Consider the following 18737-nt stretch of genomic DNA (forward strand, 5'->3'; position numbering starts at 1 on the left):
AATATTTTTGTGATAGGCTAGCAATGTTTATGAACTAACTTGATTAGCAGCATTTGTTTATGAACATAAATATAGCGCAGTTTTCGCTATATATAGCGATATACTGTGTTTATGAAAAGGCTTAAAAATTTTCAATTAGAAAAAAAAGAAAAGATTTTTTGTGAAAACAATTAATAATGATTTTAAAATATTTAAATTTGTAAAAGTTAAAAATTACTAAAAGTGCTAGAAATAATGCTATTATAAAATTTAAAAATACAAACAATTTAAATCAAACTTCACAATACAAAAATAGATTTTGATTAAACATGGAAAATTCAGAAAACTTTGACATAAGCTCGGACTGTTCAGATTTTGAAGATGATTTAGTTCTAGATAAAATTGTAAACAGACTCACCGATTTTGTAAGTTTAAAAGATTTTTATATTAATTATATAAAAGTTATCCACTTCGTGCTTGTATGATGCGCCATATAAGTTTGTGCATGAATGCATATGTAATATGTATATGTATGCTTGTGATAACAATGCAAATAGAGATACATGTTTACATTTATTGACACAAGTGAACAATAGTTATATACATATATTATTTTAATTTTGAAATTTGATTTAAAATTTTGTTAATTGCAGGTGAGACAGCAATACTGCGGCTATTTAGAAAAACTTCTAACTGAAAATTACAAAAATTGGTGTATGCACACGTTGAAATCTCAAGAAAATCCTCCAGAAAGTTGGATTAAGGAATGCGTTAATATATATGAAGGAAATGCAATTAAATCTTGTATGATAGTTCAATTCTATCGTCACACTATGCTTAAAACAATGACAAAAATTCGTAAATTTACCATGAATGGCAAACTTGCTGATAAAATAAAACTATATTCTGACACAGGTTGTTATAAGAAAGAATCCATCAACTTCGTTACTGTAGCTACCCAAACGGAGGATACCATACAAGACAATTTAATTGATACGACTTTTGAAAATAAACGTAGGAGTGGTTATGATGAAACGAACTTGAAAATATTTAAACGCAATGAACTATCATTAGATCAAAGATTAACATTATTTAAAAAAAGGCTTATGAATACTGAGTTATCAGAAAATTTTTTAAGCAAACGTGCTCGTTGCGCAAAGCGATATAATTTTTGTAAAAATCCGGATCAAGATTTTAAATCAAAAGAAGTAAACCAATTAGATAAAAGCTTCCAAAAGTCATATTTAAAATGCGAAAAACTGTCTAAAAGTCAAGAAGAAAAAAAAGTAACCGATTATATTAACATTGAAGAGCAATTGGAGCAAATTTTTGAAACTAAAGAAGATGATATTGCAAAGGAACTTGACAAAATATTTCAGGACGAGCAAAGTGAACTTGACGAAATATTTGGAAGCTCGAATAAGATTGACGATCCAGAAATTAATAGTATTCTTCGAGAAATCGAACATGCGAATTTACCACTTGCACAAACATATGATAATCAATTTAGTTTTTCAACGAAAGATTTAAATGAGTCTAATCAAAATTTAGAAAAAATTCCTACTTGTGAAACACATGAAAAACAGAATGATGCTCTAAAATTCAGTTTATGGCCATGTGAACTGCATATGAGAAGACAAAAACTACGAAACCTTTTAAGTAAAATTGGGGAGGAATTCGGTATAAGGTGCCATGAAAATCTTAGGCTTAAATTTCTCGTACTCTTTGGTGAAGATGAGGAAGATGTGTTTGCTCCTTACAGTCCAACATTAGAATTAGATGACATATTAATTTCAAGTTGCAAAAAACGTATAGCTCCATGGATAGTTAAGTACCTAATGATACCAATGACTGAGGGGAAAATTGGTAGTCGGTTAATTTTTAAAAAGTTCGCTAAGAAAATTGCACATAAGATTATTTTGGAAGATCAATATCCAAGTAATTTCATAGTTTACTATATTACTTTGTATTTCTTGTTAATTTATATGAATGTATTTTTATTTTCAGGTGAGCAATATGTCAAAGCGTCAATAGAAAATTATTTTAGTTTATATCCCCCAATAATGGCTTTGGAACAAATAAAGATATAAAGAAACTATAATTATAAGATAAAGTAAAACATCCATATATATAGACTTATGCCTGATTTTATAAAACGTAGAATTGCATTGATTATTTGCTTCTTTAACTCAACTTGCTTATATGGTTTCATTATTCTAGACACATATATTATGTATTGTTTTATTTTTCTCGCGCTTTAACATAGGATTTTAGCTTGCGCATTCAAATAAATCAAAATAAAACAACGTCGAGACGATTAAAATTATTAGTTGAAAAAAAAAAAACAAATAACAAGAAAAGACTATACTTATAATATTAATATATATGAGTTAAATTTATTTTTAATAAATAATAACAATGTTACTTATCAATATTTTTTTTTGTTTTTGTTCCTCTTTTATATTTATATATTACAATTTTTTTAATAACGTTCGACGAAATTTAACGTATGCTTTTATACTTATTTATATAATTTTAGTTCTTAATTTTTGATTACCATATGTTCTATATAAGATCTTTATTAAGATATTTGTATTTTGATATTGAATATTAAGTCAAAACATAGTTCTATTTAAACTATAGAAAGTAAATTAGTATTTCAGACCCAAAAACTTAAGATATTTATTAAATTTTGACTAGGTTTTTATTAGTATTATTTAAATTAAACATTGTTATAATTTCTGTTTAAAAAAACTATTTAATAAACAAAATTAAAGTGGATTAATTGCCTATTTTCAATTTAATATAAGTTAATAAATATAATTAAAAATTCGTATAAGGGTTCTTAAAAAAGCAACAATCTCATTTATAAAGTGTTTTCTAATTTATTTTGTCGTTTCTGTAGCCTTTTAATGCTTTATGTTAACAATATTTCTATAATTTAATTTATTTAATTAATATTTTTTTGTTAATAAATATTTTGTAATTTATTTTTTACTTTAAAAACTTTTCTATAAATTAGTGCAATTTATATTTTTAATTTTACACACGTTTCGAGACTGTTATCCTGTTTATTATTATTACAATACAAATTAGTATAGATATATACATAAGTATTTCCATAATATGTAAAATATAATAAATGAAAATACAAAATATTATGGTGTTTAATAAAAAACTTTTTTTAGAATAAAATTTTAAAAAGATTTTTAGCTTTGGAAATTCATTTAAATAATGGAAAGTTGAAAAGAATGCCTAAACTTAAAATCGCCGTGTTAATTTCTAGATTTTACCGAATTTTAACAAACTTACTCTATTTATGCGACTTAAAATAACTATGTATTTATTTGACCCTTCTAATAAAATATTTGATTATTATTTTTTCTTTCATTCATGTTTTCCAAACTAAGACTTTTGTATTGCTGTTTTAAGATTTTATATTAAAATTAACTTGACTAAATTACATAATTATGTAGTTACAAATGGAAAACCTATCATATATTTTAGACGATTTAAAAAAATATACAATGCGGTTACGGTAGACAATAGTAGAAAAACTAATAACACTTTATACATTCACTTTAATTTTAATTACTTTTATTTATTTCATGTTTTATATAATTTTTGCATTTTACTTATATGAATATATTTTAATATGTATATTTTAATCACATGGTAATTTTTTAATACTAAAATGCCGATTATCATTTCAAAAATGAACTGAATTTACAAATATATACATAAGTATTCATTCCCGAAACAATGATTAAACAGTAAAAAAACATTATGCTTTTTCAAATCATGGAAAAAAGAGGAATGATGATTTATAATTAAAATCTGAAAATATGCATTATTAATCATCACAAAAAAATTAAAAATATAATTATTGATAAGCATGTACATATATTATGTGTACATGTAACATATGAAACACATACATTACATCAATAGAAGAACAACTTGAATCCAATAAAGAAATTTTCATTTTCTTCACATCATTTTAATTACAAATTTAAAATGTTTTCTTTCCGCATAAAGCTAATAATATATATTGAATTTTATTTGATATTGAAAATAAAAATTTTGATACTTAGTAATAATTCTGATTAACTTTATGATATTTTGCATTGGTTAGCACCATGAAAAAAATGGGCTTTTATCTTGGAAGCTTTGCTTAAATGAAAACAATCCATGTCGTTCCCTTCCACTGTTTGACCTTAAATTTGAAAGAAATTTTAAATATTAAAAAAGATTAAAGCACTTCATTACTGATTACTACATTTTTTTTTGGTATCCAGTCTCTTTTCAAGTTTAAATTTAGGTATAAGATTTTTTTCGTTTTTTTTTTTATTACAAGAAAATTCTGATGAAAAAATTAAAATTAGTTAATAATGAGATTAATTTAAAATATTTTTTAGCTGCGAAAAAAAATACCAAAGACATTAAAAACGTTAACAACAAATTTACAAAAGTTCAATGAATTGTTAAGAAAGTAATGTACATATGTATGTACCTAGAGAAACTTAACTAGTACAATTTAATATTTTTTTATAATTATCATCTTACGTTTTCATCAGTATTAGAAAATAATTAAAAAAATTAGTTAACGCTAGAGCACCGAATGAAAGAACTTTTTATAATACGTGAATAATTTAATTTGCTTAAAATCAGAAAATTAAGTTAACTTTTTTTCTATAGCAATACATATATGTATATATTGGGTGTATGCATTGAAAACCGAACTTTCACAACAGATGGCCCTACTAACACCTGCGCTGTCATACTTCAATGACATATACGTCATTTTAAAGTACCATCGGTTAGTTGTCAAAGCCACAAAGACTATTCGCTAACATTGAGTGCGCGTAAGTTTTTTACCGTCATGGAGAACTTGGAAAATTGGCGTAAAAAACAGCATTTGCGGGAAGTATTGTTAGGATACTTTTTCGCGAAGAAAACTTTTGCCGAAAGTCATCGTTTGCTGGTGGCGGTTTATGGTGACGATGCTCTATCCAGAACACAGTGTTTTGAGTGGTTCAAACGCTTTGAAAGTGGCGATTTCGACATCAAGGACAAAGAGCGCCCTGGTCAAGAGAAAAAATTTGAAGACGAAGAATTAGAGACCCTACTCAGTGAAGACTCGTGCCAAACGCAAGATGAGCTCGCAAAAGCACTTGGCGTGTCACAGGCAACCATTTCCAGGCGTTTGAAATCGCCTGTATATATGTATAAAAGAAAAAAGAAATAATAATTGTAATCGACAATTCTAATGAAAATAAATATATGTATGTAACTTAAGGAAAAATAAAACCCGAATTTCGACACGTTTTTTGTTTAAAATACGAATTATTTTAGATATAGATATAGTTATATACTACATTTAATATTACCTTTCAACTAACACAGCTGGCATTTGAACTAGTTGCACAGGCGATTTATTATCTTTCAGTGCTTGTGTCAAATTTAAAATTTGACCGCGCATTACGCTCATTTGTCTTTCATATAAACTCTTATCAAAACCCTTGTCTTGCTAAAATACATAAAAGAAAAAAAAATTTTAATTGAAAATTTTTAAACATAGCAAAACGCATTTACTTTAAATAACACATATAACTCGTTACATATTTCTTCAACAAAATTCATATCAGATAATGGCGCTAAAACAAGATTTTTTGTTTCATTACTGAATGGTACTTTTGCTTGTTGTAACCACGCCCAATGATACGGATACGCTCTCCATGAATCTGGGTGTTTAAATGGAAATGCTAAACCATTGTCAATTGCTGCTATTTTAATTTCTGGCATTTTTATTACAGCCCAGTCAACCGGGCTTTCATCATCTTCCATTTGCTCTTCTTCTGAAGGCTCTTTTTCTCGACTAGTCCCTGGTTGTTGATTAACATCTACTATAACACTATTTGATTGTAGGTGAATTTTACTATCCTTCTTTAGTCGACTTGATGGTTGCACTTGTTTTGGTGCATCGTACTTGATAAGCCAATTGTCATTACCACGATCCGTGTTTCTTATAATATAATCCAATACAACTAAACGTTCGAACTGCAATTGAAATGATTTTGCCAATTGAGGATTTAATGGATCATTTTCGAATCTGCGCAACCAATAATCAGCATCTTTGTAACCTTCCACGAAAAGTTGAAATGATCCCGACTAGGATAAAAAAAAATATTTTCAATTAAACAATATTTTCTTAAATTTATATATAAAGAGCAAATTTTAAATTTATAATAACCTTAAGTGGAAGGCTCATGCGATTAAATTTGAATTTTGTAAAACGCTCTTTCATTCTTCGTTTAATTTTCTCTTTTTGCCGGTCGATACTAGCATAGTTAAAAGTTTCAGCGACAAGTCGGACAACCCTCGTTCTGGGCACAATATTCAATTTTAATTTTTGATCAACTAAACTAGCTCCAGCTTCAGATAAGTAACTAAAGAGAAACGCATTCACAACATTGTAAATTATATAAATCAGTGGAAATACCCTTGATTAGGAATTAAACAAGCTCTTCCAAAACAACATGGGCAGCACAATTTATGCATCCACTTTGTCCATTTTGGGTTTAAACGTCCATAAGGTTCCTCATCTTTTGGTTTGAAAACAGCTATGATTTTCTACAAAATCAATATTAATTGTGTAAAATATTATTTGTACAGCTATGTAACGGAGATATGTTTTTGAAAATCCAAAATATTTTCCTTAAAACTTTATGAAAGAAAAATTCCCCAAATTCAATTATATTAATATTGCTCATTTTTAGTAATTTATTATCAGTCTTAAAATTGATTAATTTTTAAAACTAATTTTGCAATTGAGCACGTCAAAAATATATTTTTCTTAAAAATTTGCTATGTAAGACTAACTTAAAAATCAAAATCTTGCGTAATAAAAATCACTAAGTTCTCCAAATGTGACACTTTTGGTTCCACAAATTTATGTCGTAACTTGAATTGTCGCTTGAGGAGGAAAATAATATATAGAAACAAAAAGTGAATTATACAAACTATTTTATATTATAATTCGCCTGCTTTTTTTTTTAAAGTAACAAAGTTTAAAACAAAAATGAAAAAACTAAAAAATATAATAACAAAACCAAAAAATTCATTTTTGTAACAAAAATAAATAAATTAAAATCTGTATAAGTTGATACGTATATCATTTTAGTTCGTATTTTTAACTACTAATTAGTGTGGTAATCTACAAAAAATCAGTAAAATCTAACAAAAAAAAAATTTAAAAATTTCAATTAATGTCGTATCAGGAACAATGTCGCAAGCCGAATAAAAATGGTTCAAATTTATATCATGTCATAACTCGAAATGTCGTATCTCGAGGACTTAATGTATAAAATGTCTTCGGAATTGAATGTTGTTTTTATTATTTTCCTGGTTTAACTTACCCCTGAAGGATCCTTAACAAAGTATGATCCACTACTACCTTGATATATTCTTTCAGGAAATATACGGTGTTCTATAGCAATTTCGGCCTGTGAGACTAACTCATTAAATTGCGGATCATCTAAAAATATAAAATGTTCAGTTAATATTTCTATTGATGGTAACATTAGTAAATTTAATATTTTAGATATGTACTAAAAAAATTTGTTTTTAATATAAGTAATTTATTCGATTTCCCAAATTTTACATGAGTAACTTTTAGGTTTATGAACGTGTAAATCTGCTGCATTAGGGCCACTACTTGAGTTTCTTTGAAATGAAATTTGACAACAAAAAATTAGTTACACGTAAATTAAAAAAATTCATATAGGTGCGTACACCGTATTTTAAAAATACAAAATCAATTTACAATAAAAATGAATAATTAATGAAACACCTGTAAATAATGCTTACATTTTCATTACTTTTTTTCCTTACAAAAACGAATTAATTTCCAAACTTGCGTGCATTATTGAAAAAATATTATTAGCTTTTTTTGGTACTTCTGTGTAAATAAAAACAACAATATTAATTTCGTTTCTTAATAGGGTTCTCATTAAATATTAGTAAATAACTTGTAAAATAAGACAAACATCAAGTAATTTAAAATTAATCGATTGCAGTAAAAAGAAATCGAAATTAAAATTAAATAAAATTGAAGTAAAAAAGTAAAAATCGAAAATTGAATTTTCTGAACATAAAAATATTTTAAGAACAAGTTTAATGGTAAAAAACTTAAAATTTCGTCCTTATACAAACTAAAAACATACGCTTTAAATAACTGAAATAATACCACAAAGTCTTCAATAAGAAAAAAGCTTCGGAGAAATATGAATTTATTTGGTACCATTACGTTTTTTACAACTAAACAAGTTAAAATTCAATTCGCAGAACTTAGGTGGATATTTAAATATATTCAAATATCCATTTAGGTACAATAAGGCGATTTATTGAATATTTGAACAGCTACAATTAAAATATAATTAAAAAAGAATCGAAATATACGTAGAACGAATAATAGTCCAAAATTCAATGCAACCCTTATTAATTTAAATTCAACATCTTTCATACTTCCCTCTATCGATATTTTGACTTTTAATAAATTATTAAACCATCAGCACCTAAAACTTAAATTATTTTAATAATTTTAACTTGAAACCAACATTTCAAAAGAGGTGCCCAATTCAAAAATGGAAAGTGTTTAATTGCAAATTATGTACGTATATAGATAATTAGCTCAATAATCACATAAAACATCCGATGAAGTAACAGGTATATCAAAACTTTTCAAATAAATTATTCACAAAAGTTTAAATACTTATAGTATGCTTTAAATTGCATTTGTTATTAAATAAAATTCTATATATGTATGTATATAATTCATAGGCACATTCATAACTCATTAATCCTCAAACTACGTAAGTATATAAATCAATAACCTATGTGTACGCTTTAGACAATTTTTTACCACATAAATTAAAGTTTGATATCATTGATATTTCCTTGACACTAAAATAAAAATTATCACGAAATGTAAACGTATCTTCAACTACTTTACAATTTTCAAATTTTTTGACTTGTGAATCATTAAAACAAAAAATATTCAAATCTTCCTGTAAGAAATTCATGGAAAAATTAAACCTTTATTGTTCTGCAAGGAAAAATGTTTTACAAATTCGTAAAATAAACTAAATTTGAAAATGTAATGTATTTTACTTTTTTGCAAGGAAAAATAAAAAATACCTATTAAGTTATTTGTCTTAAAGTAGTTTATGGCTAAATTAGCATAAAATTTTCATTTAATGAATTTTTTTTACTGATAACATTATATAATAATTAAACTGTGTAAATTGAAGTACCGAAGTACTTTATTTTGTTTAAAACAAAAATACGTTCAAAAGCGAATTCTAAAGTTGTTACCGGCAATTTCTTTATTTACTTTTTTTCAAAGTAATCCGAATTAATATATAATTTTTGTATTGATATGCAAATTTAATTTATATATTATAGTAATTTGATATAGGTATATTTCAAATGACATATAATTTATGCAAGACCTATTTATGGTAGACCTATCTACATAATAATCAGAATGTGGACATTTAGGAATAAAATGAAATATAATAAAATTAGATAATTACCAGTTTCCTTTTAGATTTTATAAAAACATTAAATTTTTTTGGTTAATTCAAATACAATATAAGATAAGGAAAAAAAAAATTCTCATTAATTTTATTTTGATAACGTATTTGTATTAATTTTATTCTAAGATGTGCATAATATATTTATTAAAAATAAATCTGATAGAAAACAGACTTACAAAACCGAACTCGATTTGAAGACTTTAAACTATGGTAAGATGATTTATTTATATGACAATTTCTAGGCATTTCATCAAATTCTCTTATAAGTTCAAGGTTCTCGTATCCCACTTTTAATACTTTTTAATAAAATAACACTTTTTCTTACGTTCACAGTTTCCCCATAAATATTTCTGTTTTTGTAAAAATATTTGATTGTACATATAATTTAAAAGTTTCAAAACATAAAAACTTTTGTAAGCACATAAGATTCAAAATTTTTTAAAAATGGCATCATCAATTTTGTAATATTTCCTCTAGTACATTTATATGTATAAATAAGTTCATAAGTATGAGATATACGATATACATGCGATATACATTTGCGATGTACATACTTATGAAGAATCAATTAGGATCCCTTTAATATCGATCTTAACAATTCACATATTTTCGAAGTGATTCATAAGAAAACCATCCTTGAAACAAGAAAAAAAGTTAAGGAAAAAAAATCAATTTACCCATTTTTTAGAAATATGTCTCTGTAAAACACAGAAACCTAAATATATTACAAATTTCAAATCTTGAATAGAATTCTTACTAAAAAAATTATCAATTATGAAAAACGGCATGAAAATTTCTACTGAAGAAAATTATAATTCATAAATTTTCAAAAGGAAGCATGTACAATTATTTAAGTGCCTATAATGTGCATGTTTACCTTAAACATGTCAACAATCTACAAACACCAAAACAAAAACAAACAAAAAAAATTACTTTATTTGAGATAAGACAGCCATTCTCGCAAAAAATTTTATATTTTGTAGCTGGCTATGCACAAAGCCTATTTTGTAATCATGTTTTTTTTTTCAAAAAGATAAAAGCTCAATCAAAATTTAATTGAAACGTACATATGTATGTGTATTTATATGTACTTATAAATTTGTAAGAATTTAAGTCGCAAATTGTTGTAGATTTAATTAGTTGTATTATTGTAGATTGTTGTACATTTATTGACCTTTAAATTATTAAAAATATATTTTATATCTTATTTACAAAATTATTCCTCACCTGGAAAATTATTACTAACATTTTCGGAATGCTCACGACCACCTAACAGTGGCTGTGATTCCCTATAGTCACCACCGGAATCCAGATTAATTCCTTCAAATTCAACTTCTGGAACTAAACTAACTTCGTCTGTTATAGCTAGTGAATCACTAGTAGTGCTGCTACGACAACTTGGTGTTGATAAATTATTATTAATTGTCAAAGAGTCACCAATAACTAAAATTCCACCAGCTGTATTACTTCCGTTTGTGGATGATGAATTGCTAGTATCCGAAGACAAAGAAATTATGCTATTACTTTTTTCATCAGTTGTATTACTTTTTGCAAATAGATTTGATTGAATATTATTAGTTTTTGATGCCACTGATGCTTTACTGAGATTATTTACACAACCGTTAATCTACGAATTTGTTTTATAATTAAAAAAAATTAATCAGAATTTCATGTTTATTTCATAATGCATATTTTTTGAATTAAAATTTGTATGCGAATTCATTCTACGTCATTGACAGTAGATTTTTCTTGTTAAAGATTTTCCTTTGGAAATTATTTTATACAAACCTTCAATAAATTTTTTGTGTCGTCTTGCAATTGCAGAAGTGCTGGTTCTGCTGTAGTCATTAGGGATTATTGTTTTTTGTTGAAAAAAACTCTTGATTTTTGCAATTGTATTTTCCAAATCAAAATTTTAATCTGATTAGTAATTTTTGAAATGTTTTTGAAAAATTTTTGAACTTTTTTATCTACACAAAAGGGCACTTTTATTGAATTGAAAAATGTTCAACACAAAGATTATATCGTTTAACAGGAAATTTTATACAAATCTTATTTTTAAATTTTATTTTAGTTAAAATATAACTTTTTTTTTTTTTAAATGAAAAGACCCATCTCGAAAGAAGTTTAATGTCAAAAGTTTTGCGACATTAACAAATTACAAAATGTCATTTCATAGAAGTGACATCTAAAGTGACATCTTTATTCTAATAGATTAATTATCAATTTTCGTTGATTCCTTAAAAAAGTAGTTTATACGGTTTTGTTTATACAGTCAACATATCACGTAAACACTCAACAAGTGGTTACTTGAATAATTGACAGCCACCTCCTGCAAACTCTATTCGTTTTGGTTGACACACAATCATCTCTTCCAATAATATCCTTAAGAATATTGTCCCAGAAGAATATTTTAATATTCTTTGAACCAATCAAATTTTGAATTATTTTACTAAAATAATGGATTTCTAAAAACGTTTGAGTTCTCAAATTATAAATTTTTTTTACGAAAAACAGGTAAATAGAAAATCCCATAAGAAAAAAAAAGAAAACGAAGATTTTACTTTCAGTCTCTTCTAAGTTTTTATTATAAACACTGTTTAACATATAAAGTTGTCTGAAATTATCTGATTACAGTCGGAAATGTAAAGAAATTAATGATTTTGTCGTGTACATATGTAAACTGTAAACAAATCTTACTTTTGTGGAAAGTGTCCGTCAGGCGTCAACCCATAAAATCATACCTTTTTTATTTTTCATGAACTATTATCCTATCTCAATGTCCACCAGACCAGTTTTTTTAATTTTACTATAATTTTGGCATTTTGTAGTTTTTTACTACATTTTGGCTTTCTATACTACCATACTACTGCAAACCCATTTTTACTCCTTTTTTGCATTTGGAAATTATTTGCATTCGTTTATAGAAATCATTTAAAAGTTATATGTATTGGTGCTGCTTGTACAAGTGGTTTAAAACAGAAAAAATTAAATTTGGAACCTTGTTTGAAAAACTTTACCGCGAAAGAAACGTCTAACCTTGAAATTTTATCTTTCTGAAAACTCACAGTTGTCATTTTCAATATGAAGTTTAAACGAGAAGCCTTAAAAGCGGGTACAACAAAGACTTAAGTTTATAAAAGGAAGTCTGTAATAAAAAATATATTTATTTTCATATACGAAAGCTGATTTTAAATTAATTTTAAACAAATAAGCTATTTAGGCAGTTCGGTGTTAACGATAATCCCAAATTACTCGACACTACTTTTTTTGAGACAAAACGTAATAGTAGCAGCGTAACCATGTGTTTTTTAAGCCAGCGTCTTAAATTTGTTTTTATTTTTTTTGTTCTTGTAAACGTATAATTTGACATTAGTGTCGGCAAACGTGATCCAGTCATAAATAAACAAGTTTTGTTTTCTTTTTTTGCTCACACTGTGTGTTTTTTTATAGTTCTATTCTTCAAATCCTGAGAAAGTAGTTGGTGATTAAAATAGAAAAAAAAATTAAAAATGCTGGAACTTTTAAATTTCAATTTAATTTTTGTTGCTAAGATCGTACTTATTATATTTGTAAAAGTCCATGTAGCAAACACTTGTTGTAAAGGTTGTATTGATGTAGATGAACTCACATTTGAAAAAGTAATGGTAAAATATCCATACACTTTGGTCAAATTCGATATTTCGTATCCTTATGGAGAAAAACACGAGGAATATGCTAAATTTGCTAAAAATTATGCCAAGAAAATCATTCATGATTTGTTGATTGTCTGTGTTGGAGTAAAGGATTACGGAGATAAAGATAATATGGATTTAGCTTTAAAATATTCAGTTGACAAGAACAAATTTCCTGAAATTGTGATTTTCAAAAATACCACTTTGCATGCTAGATGGCCTGGTTATTTAGATATTAAATATGAAAATATCAAAAAATTTATAAAGGAAAACACAGAACTATATATAGGTCTTGATGGATGTTTAAAAGAATTCGATGATATAGCTGCAAAATTTATGAAAACTTCGAATGTCGATGAAAAGAGTTTGATTCTATCTAATTCAAAATCGCGTTCCGACATTGTAAAGGGCACATCTAACATATATATTTTAACAATGGAAAAAATTCTCAAATTCGGAAACAATTTCATTATTGATGAGAAAGTAAGGCTTGAAAAGCTTTCAAAAACCAAAATTAGCTCCAGTAAAAAAAAAGAAATCAGTCAGAAACTTAATATACTTAAAATATTTAATAGTTATATGCCTAAAAATGATGAACTTTAATATAATATGTATTTATAAACTCAAAAAAATTAAAACTTGTAAAATTTTAATTAACATTTACAAACATTTAAAATGCTATGAATAAAAAAATTCAACAAATTAGAGAATTTCACTATCTACTAAATCTATAACTATTTCACAAAACTTTCTTTTGCACAAGTCATTCGGAGGAAAATTTAACGTTGGAGCTGCATAAGTTTCATCTGCTTTCTCTAAATATAAATCCGGAGCATCTTCAGGAGAGCACGTGCTAATTGGAACTATATCTAAAGCAATTCCAAGAGCAAATTTTCCAAACGATTTTAACTCCAATTTAAACCTATATCGAAAATCAAAAAATTATTAAAAAGCTTATGAAAGTTTAAAATGAAGTTCATATGCATGTTTAAACTAATTTTTTATATTATATATGTACATATGTACGTAAAAGATATGTACCTACTTACACTTCTAAACATTTTGATTCTGTATTTATTATATCTGGCAAAGTTGTTAATGATTTCAACGTCTTATAAAATTCATTAACATATATTTGTAATAATGATTCTAAGTGTTCATCTCTCATTTCTTTGTTTATACAGCAAAATACAATATCTGCAACATCTAAAGCAGCTGATCCATATCTTATCAGTTGAAAGTCCACAAAACTCATCTGTACCGCAATAATTAAAAAAATAAAATAAAAAGTGGGTTTAAATTTAAATTGGTCTAAATTGATAATTCAGACCATGTAAATAGATATAATATTATAAAAGCACATATATTTGGTTATGAATGCATGTATAATATTATACATGTACATGAAAAAGAAAAATTCCATAAAGCATTTAATCTATCAATTAAAATCAATTATACGTTATAAAACATAGCCAATAAAATTACCTCTAAAACTTCCCCTTTGTCATCGTAACGATAGAGAAAATTGTTTGTCCAACAGTCGCCATGACAAATTACTGACAAGAAAGATTCCTTTGATACCAATTCGATCATGTGATTAAAAAAAGTTGAACTTTCTACAAATTCTCTTAATTTTTCAATGTATTTTGAGCTCTTTGGTAACACATCCGATACCATAGCTAACGCATTTTTTGTTAATTGTGTGTAATAATCTTTATACCAATTTTCATTGTCTTTACAAAATATTTGCTCTTTTACAACGGCTTTTAATTTTTCAAATTGCTTAGGTCGTTCGAATTTGTAACTTAAACTTAATGAATGTAAAACTGCAATTTGTTTTAAAGCAAATTTACATTCACTTAATGTTAGACCGGCTTTCCGATCTGCCATTTTAAATCCTTTTGTACGTAAATCCTCTAAAACCAAATGTACTATTTTTTATTTTCTTGAAAAAACCTTTAATTGATTCAAAGTTTACCCATTATTAAAAGATCGTTTTCGGCTAAATAGTGCTGAGGCATCGCTTTAAAAACCTCTGCAGTTTTCATTCTTTGAAAATTAACGAGTTCTGGCATGATGGAAGTATAAAATCTAACTTCGTTACTAAAAACGTATAGAATTAAATAATATTATTATGTATGTATGTATATGAAAATACATATTTTATAAAAGTTTTTAGAATATTTTTTCGAAAATCAATTAATTTTGAAGATTTTGCAAATGTAAATACTACTTCTCTTCAATTTATCAACCAAATAATCTGCGGGGAAAAACCAAATGAAAAAGTAAATAACAACACAGGTACAAACATTAATTGACGAATTTTATATGTGATGCAGATGTATATTTTATAGCCGTGACGGCTGACAGTATGATTTTTGTAAAGTCAAGATGTGTATGTGCATTGTACATACACATTATGTATGAGTGCATGTGTTTCGTAGCAAATTCAATTTATAAGATGTAAAATTCAATGGAATCTATCGTTATGTGGCACATAAACTTGTGAACATGCTCTAATGTGCTGCTTACAAGGTTATGTGCTAATGCTCTAGCATTGTGTGAATTCTGAGGCTTATACATACATAACATACGTATGTATACACTAAGCTATTTTTGATGAAATCATTAATAAACTATAGCTTACCAAAAAAGTTGTACGCTGTTATATGCTTCTCTTCTAGCAATATTGTCTGGTAAACGTTTGCATATGACACTTTTTTCCCATTTGGATTTATTCCTTTTACAATATCCGTGTAAATGAACACGATACAATGTTGCCGTATAGTTATCACCACGACCAGATCCTTGCGCTTCCTAAAGGATGATATCACGGTGAAATTAAAAATATGGATATATTTGAATGTACAATTGTGTAATTCTGAAATAAAGGAAATCGTATACACATGTGTGCATATATCTATGTATGTAATTATGTTATGTATATAATATGCATATACATACACTGTATACACATATGTAGATATACGGCATCCTTCGTCAACATGCATCCATACAATCGTTAAGTTAAAAAAAAGAGGATTCCTAGGAGAGTTTTTAAAAATTATTTTTTTTTTATTTAAATCAAATGAATAAATACTTTGTAAATTTTTAAAAAATACCATGTTTTGAGGAATTTGTGTTGAATAGCAATTTTTGTTCAATAAATTGCTAATCGAGCTTTATAGATTTGGGAAAAACTGATTTTCACTATGAGATTGAAATGGTTTTTCAAAAGATTTTTTATACTTATTCATTGCCTCATTTTTACTTTGATAATTTTGCAAAAATCTTTCGTTGGACCTATTGATTTAAAGTCAAAATTAAAAGATAACTCGAACTAACTCGCTTACATTTGGTATATTTAGTTAACAATCTTATAGGCATATACTTAGGTATGTATATCAATATATGTATGTATGTATGTACATAAAATAATCCACTTTTATCTGTTTTTTAAAAATTATAAATTGTAATATACATATGTACATCTGTATTTAAGTAGTGTATGTATGTAGAAGTATGGTGAGTATTACTTACTTCTTTGTTTATTTTCGTTTTAAAAAACAAATCAATTTTCAGAAATAACCACGAGTATTTCAAAACTATCACAGTTTATAATTCATTATCCTTATAACATGTATATAAGATACAATAATATTTATTTTACATTATCTATATTTTATATGTATATATGTATCTTATGTATTAAATTAATACAAATAATAAAATACGAATAAATCATAAGTTTGTATTATCTAATTACGTACCTCAATCGACTCAATTACAACATCCTTGTTACACTTTTCGAAAATTTCTTTAAAAGTTTCCAAAGTTAAGTTTGAATTTGAATATTGCGCTGGAGCGTTTTCATTTACTCCCATATTTTTATGTGCTATATATTTTTGATGCAGTTAATAAAATTAACTTATTTTTAAAAATAATTTTTTTAATAATTATGTTAATTTAATTTACTTTTATTTATTTTAAATATTTAACTACATATATGTAAGTTTGTTTTTATTTTTAATGTGTATGTTTTACGTAACACTTTTATATCTTTTCTGTATACCGTAATGTAGTTAATTTGTAAAATTTGAGTACACATATGAAATATAGATTAGCCCCCTGTGAAACAAACCGATATATGGATGTACTTGCTCAGATGCAGTTATTGATTTTATCTTATTTCTCTTCAAAATTCTTTTTTTTATTAATGATGACATCTATTAGAATTTTCTAGAAACTTTACTGGAATATTTTAATTAAAGATTTAATTTTCAAAGTCGCTATTTAATCAAACATATTTTTTATTTTTACTTAACAACTATGAACATAAAATTAGCTAAAATACTAAAGTAATTATAATTTAAATTGAGCTTCACTTTTTTAGCATGATTATTCTTGCTTTTGAGATGGTTTGAAACATACTGAATTTTTATAAATTGTGAATCCAATTTATGAAGAGTTTTCCAAGATGTATAAGTATTCTATCAATAAAAGTCTAATCATAATTGAAGTTGTACAAAACTATGTACAACTACATATATACATAAAAACAATGTAATCATATAAATCCAATGCTAAGTATATTTTATATGTTTACAGTTATGAGTAAATAGTGAATGGCAATTTATTTTTTGTCTTATAAAAATTATGTACATATCTACTTACTTATATTATTAAAACTAAATAAAACTCTCATTATTAAAAAATGTATTTAAAAATTCAATACCTAACAAGAAAAACGTTTAAATCTGCTATTTGTATTTATTAAAAGAGTACAATAAATTTACTTTTTTTATATAATTTATAATTAAAAATACATCAGCAAAAAAATTTATTCACTTATTTTAATTTATCTAGATAGACTAATTGTCTATCGCCCTAGATAAGACAATTGCATAAATTTGCACATACAAATGTACATACTATGACTTTTTGAAAAACGATATAACTCCAAAATTATAAAATTTTACTTTTTAATCCAAAATTACTTAAAATTTTTGGCTCTTTAAAATGCAAAGAAAAAATTTTAAAATTTTATTTATTTTCCAAGAAAATAATTTTGAAAAACAATAAAACTCCAAATAATTGCAGACAAAAACCTATATCTTCATTTACATATGAATATCATTATGAAAGATACTTACCACCATCATACAAATATCACCATATATTATCTTGAAGATACTTACCATCATCCGAATTGTGAAGACACATAAATAAACATAAATAAACATATATGTATGTATAAATTAAAATAACAATTAAGAAACTAGCAACTGAAATCTCTATACTGCTATAGTATTGAAAGAGTTGGCATTAATTTCATGAAAAAGTTACTATATCAGAAGCATTGAAAGTTGCAGAGATGCTTATGGTACTTAAGCGGAAGAAGCCCGTAAATAACAGGAAGCCTTACCGACCGATATCCCTCATGTTGTACCATTTGCAAACGGGGCCTAGTATCTAGGAATGACCT

General features: G+C 25.9%; 4 protein-coding genes across 6 annotated transcripts; 2 read left to right on the forward strand and 2 right to left on the reverse strand.

Annotated features, from left to right (window-relative positions):
- The first annotated feature begins 170 nt into the window (after positions 1-170).
- LOC129616141 (uncharacterized) lies at positions 171-2859 on the forward strand. The gene is made up of 3 exons (XM_055531621.1): positions 171-404; positions 633-1917; positions 1987-2859. The coding sequence occupies exons 1-3, from the start codon at positions 309-311 to the stop codon at positions 2067-2069; spliced, it is 1464 nt and encodes a 487-aa protein (XP_055387596.1). The 5' UTR covers positions 171-308; the 3' UTR covers positions 2070-2859.
- Positions 2860-3941: 1082 nt separating this feature from the next.
- LOC129616140 (phosphatidylinositol 4-kinase type 2-alpha) lies at positions 3942-11701 on the reverse strand. Its single transcript, XM_055531620.1, has 8 exons — positions 11367-11701; positions 10806-11205; positions 7398-7516; positions 6482-6612; positions 6233-6428; positions 5575-6150; positions 5370-5509; positions 3942-4195 (listed from the first exon to the last, which is right to left on the reverse strand). The coding sequence occupies exons 1-8, from the start codon at positions 11424-11426 to the stop codon at positions 4111-4113; spliced, it is 1707 nt and encodes a 568-aa protein (XP_055387595.1). The 5' UTR covers positions 11427-11701; the 3' UTR covers positions 3942-4110.
- Positions 11702-12673: 972 nt separating this feature from the next.
- Positions 12674-13855, forward strand: LOC129616146 (protein windbeutel). Its single transcript, XM_055531628.1, has one exon. It carries the CDS (start codon positions 13091-13093, stop codon positions 13853-13855), a length of 765 nt encoding a protein of 254 aa, XP_055387603.1. The 5' UTR covers positions 12674-13090.
- LOC129616143 (uncharacterized) lies at positions 13795-17661 on the reverse strand. 3 transcript variants are annotated; one of them, XM_055531625.1, is made up of 7 exons: positions 17638-17652; positions 17023-17503; positions 15900-16069; positions 15231-15355; positions 14738-15168; positions 14302-14507; positions 13795-14174 (listed from the first exon to the last, which is right to left on the reverse strand). In XM_055531625.1, the coding sequence occupies exons 2-7, from the start codon at positions 17134-17136 to the stop codon at positions 13955-13957; spliced, it is 1266 nt and encodes a 421-aa protein (XP_055387600.1). In that variant the 5' UTR covers positions 17137-17503; positions 17638-17652; the 3' UTR covers positions 13795-13954. The 3 variants fall into 3 exon arrangements, with proteins under 3 accessions (XP_055387600.1, XP_055387602.1, XP_055387601.1); XM_055531627.1 differs by having other exon boundaries at positions 14033-14174; positions 14298-14507; positions 17023-17661; XM_055531626.1 differs by having other exon boundaries at positions 14037-14174; positions 14294-14507; positions 17023-17661.
- Between the last annotated feature and the right edge of the window lie 1076 nt (positions 17662-18737).

This window comes from Condylostylus longicornis, unplaced genomic scaffold, assembly GCF_029603195.1.
Source record: "Condylostylus longicornis isolate FDR11 unplaced genomic scaffold, ASM2960319v2 ptg000163l, whole genome shotgun sequence".
Lineage (NCBI taxonomy): Eukaryota > Metazoa > Arthropoda > Insecta > Diptera > Dolichopodidae > Condylostylus > Condylostylus longicornis.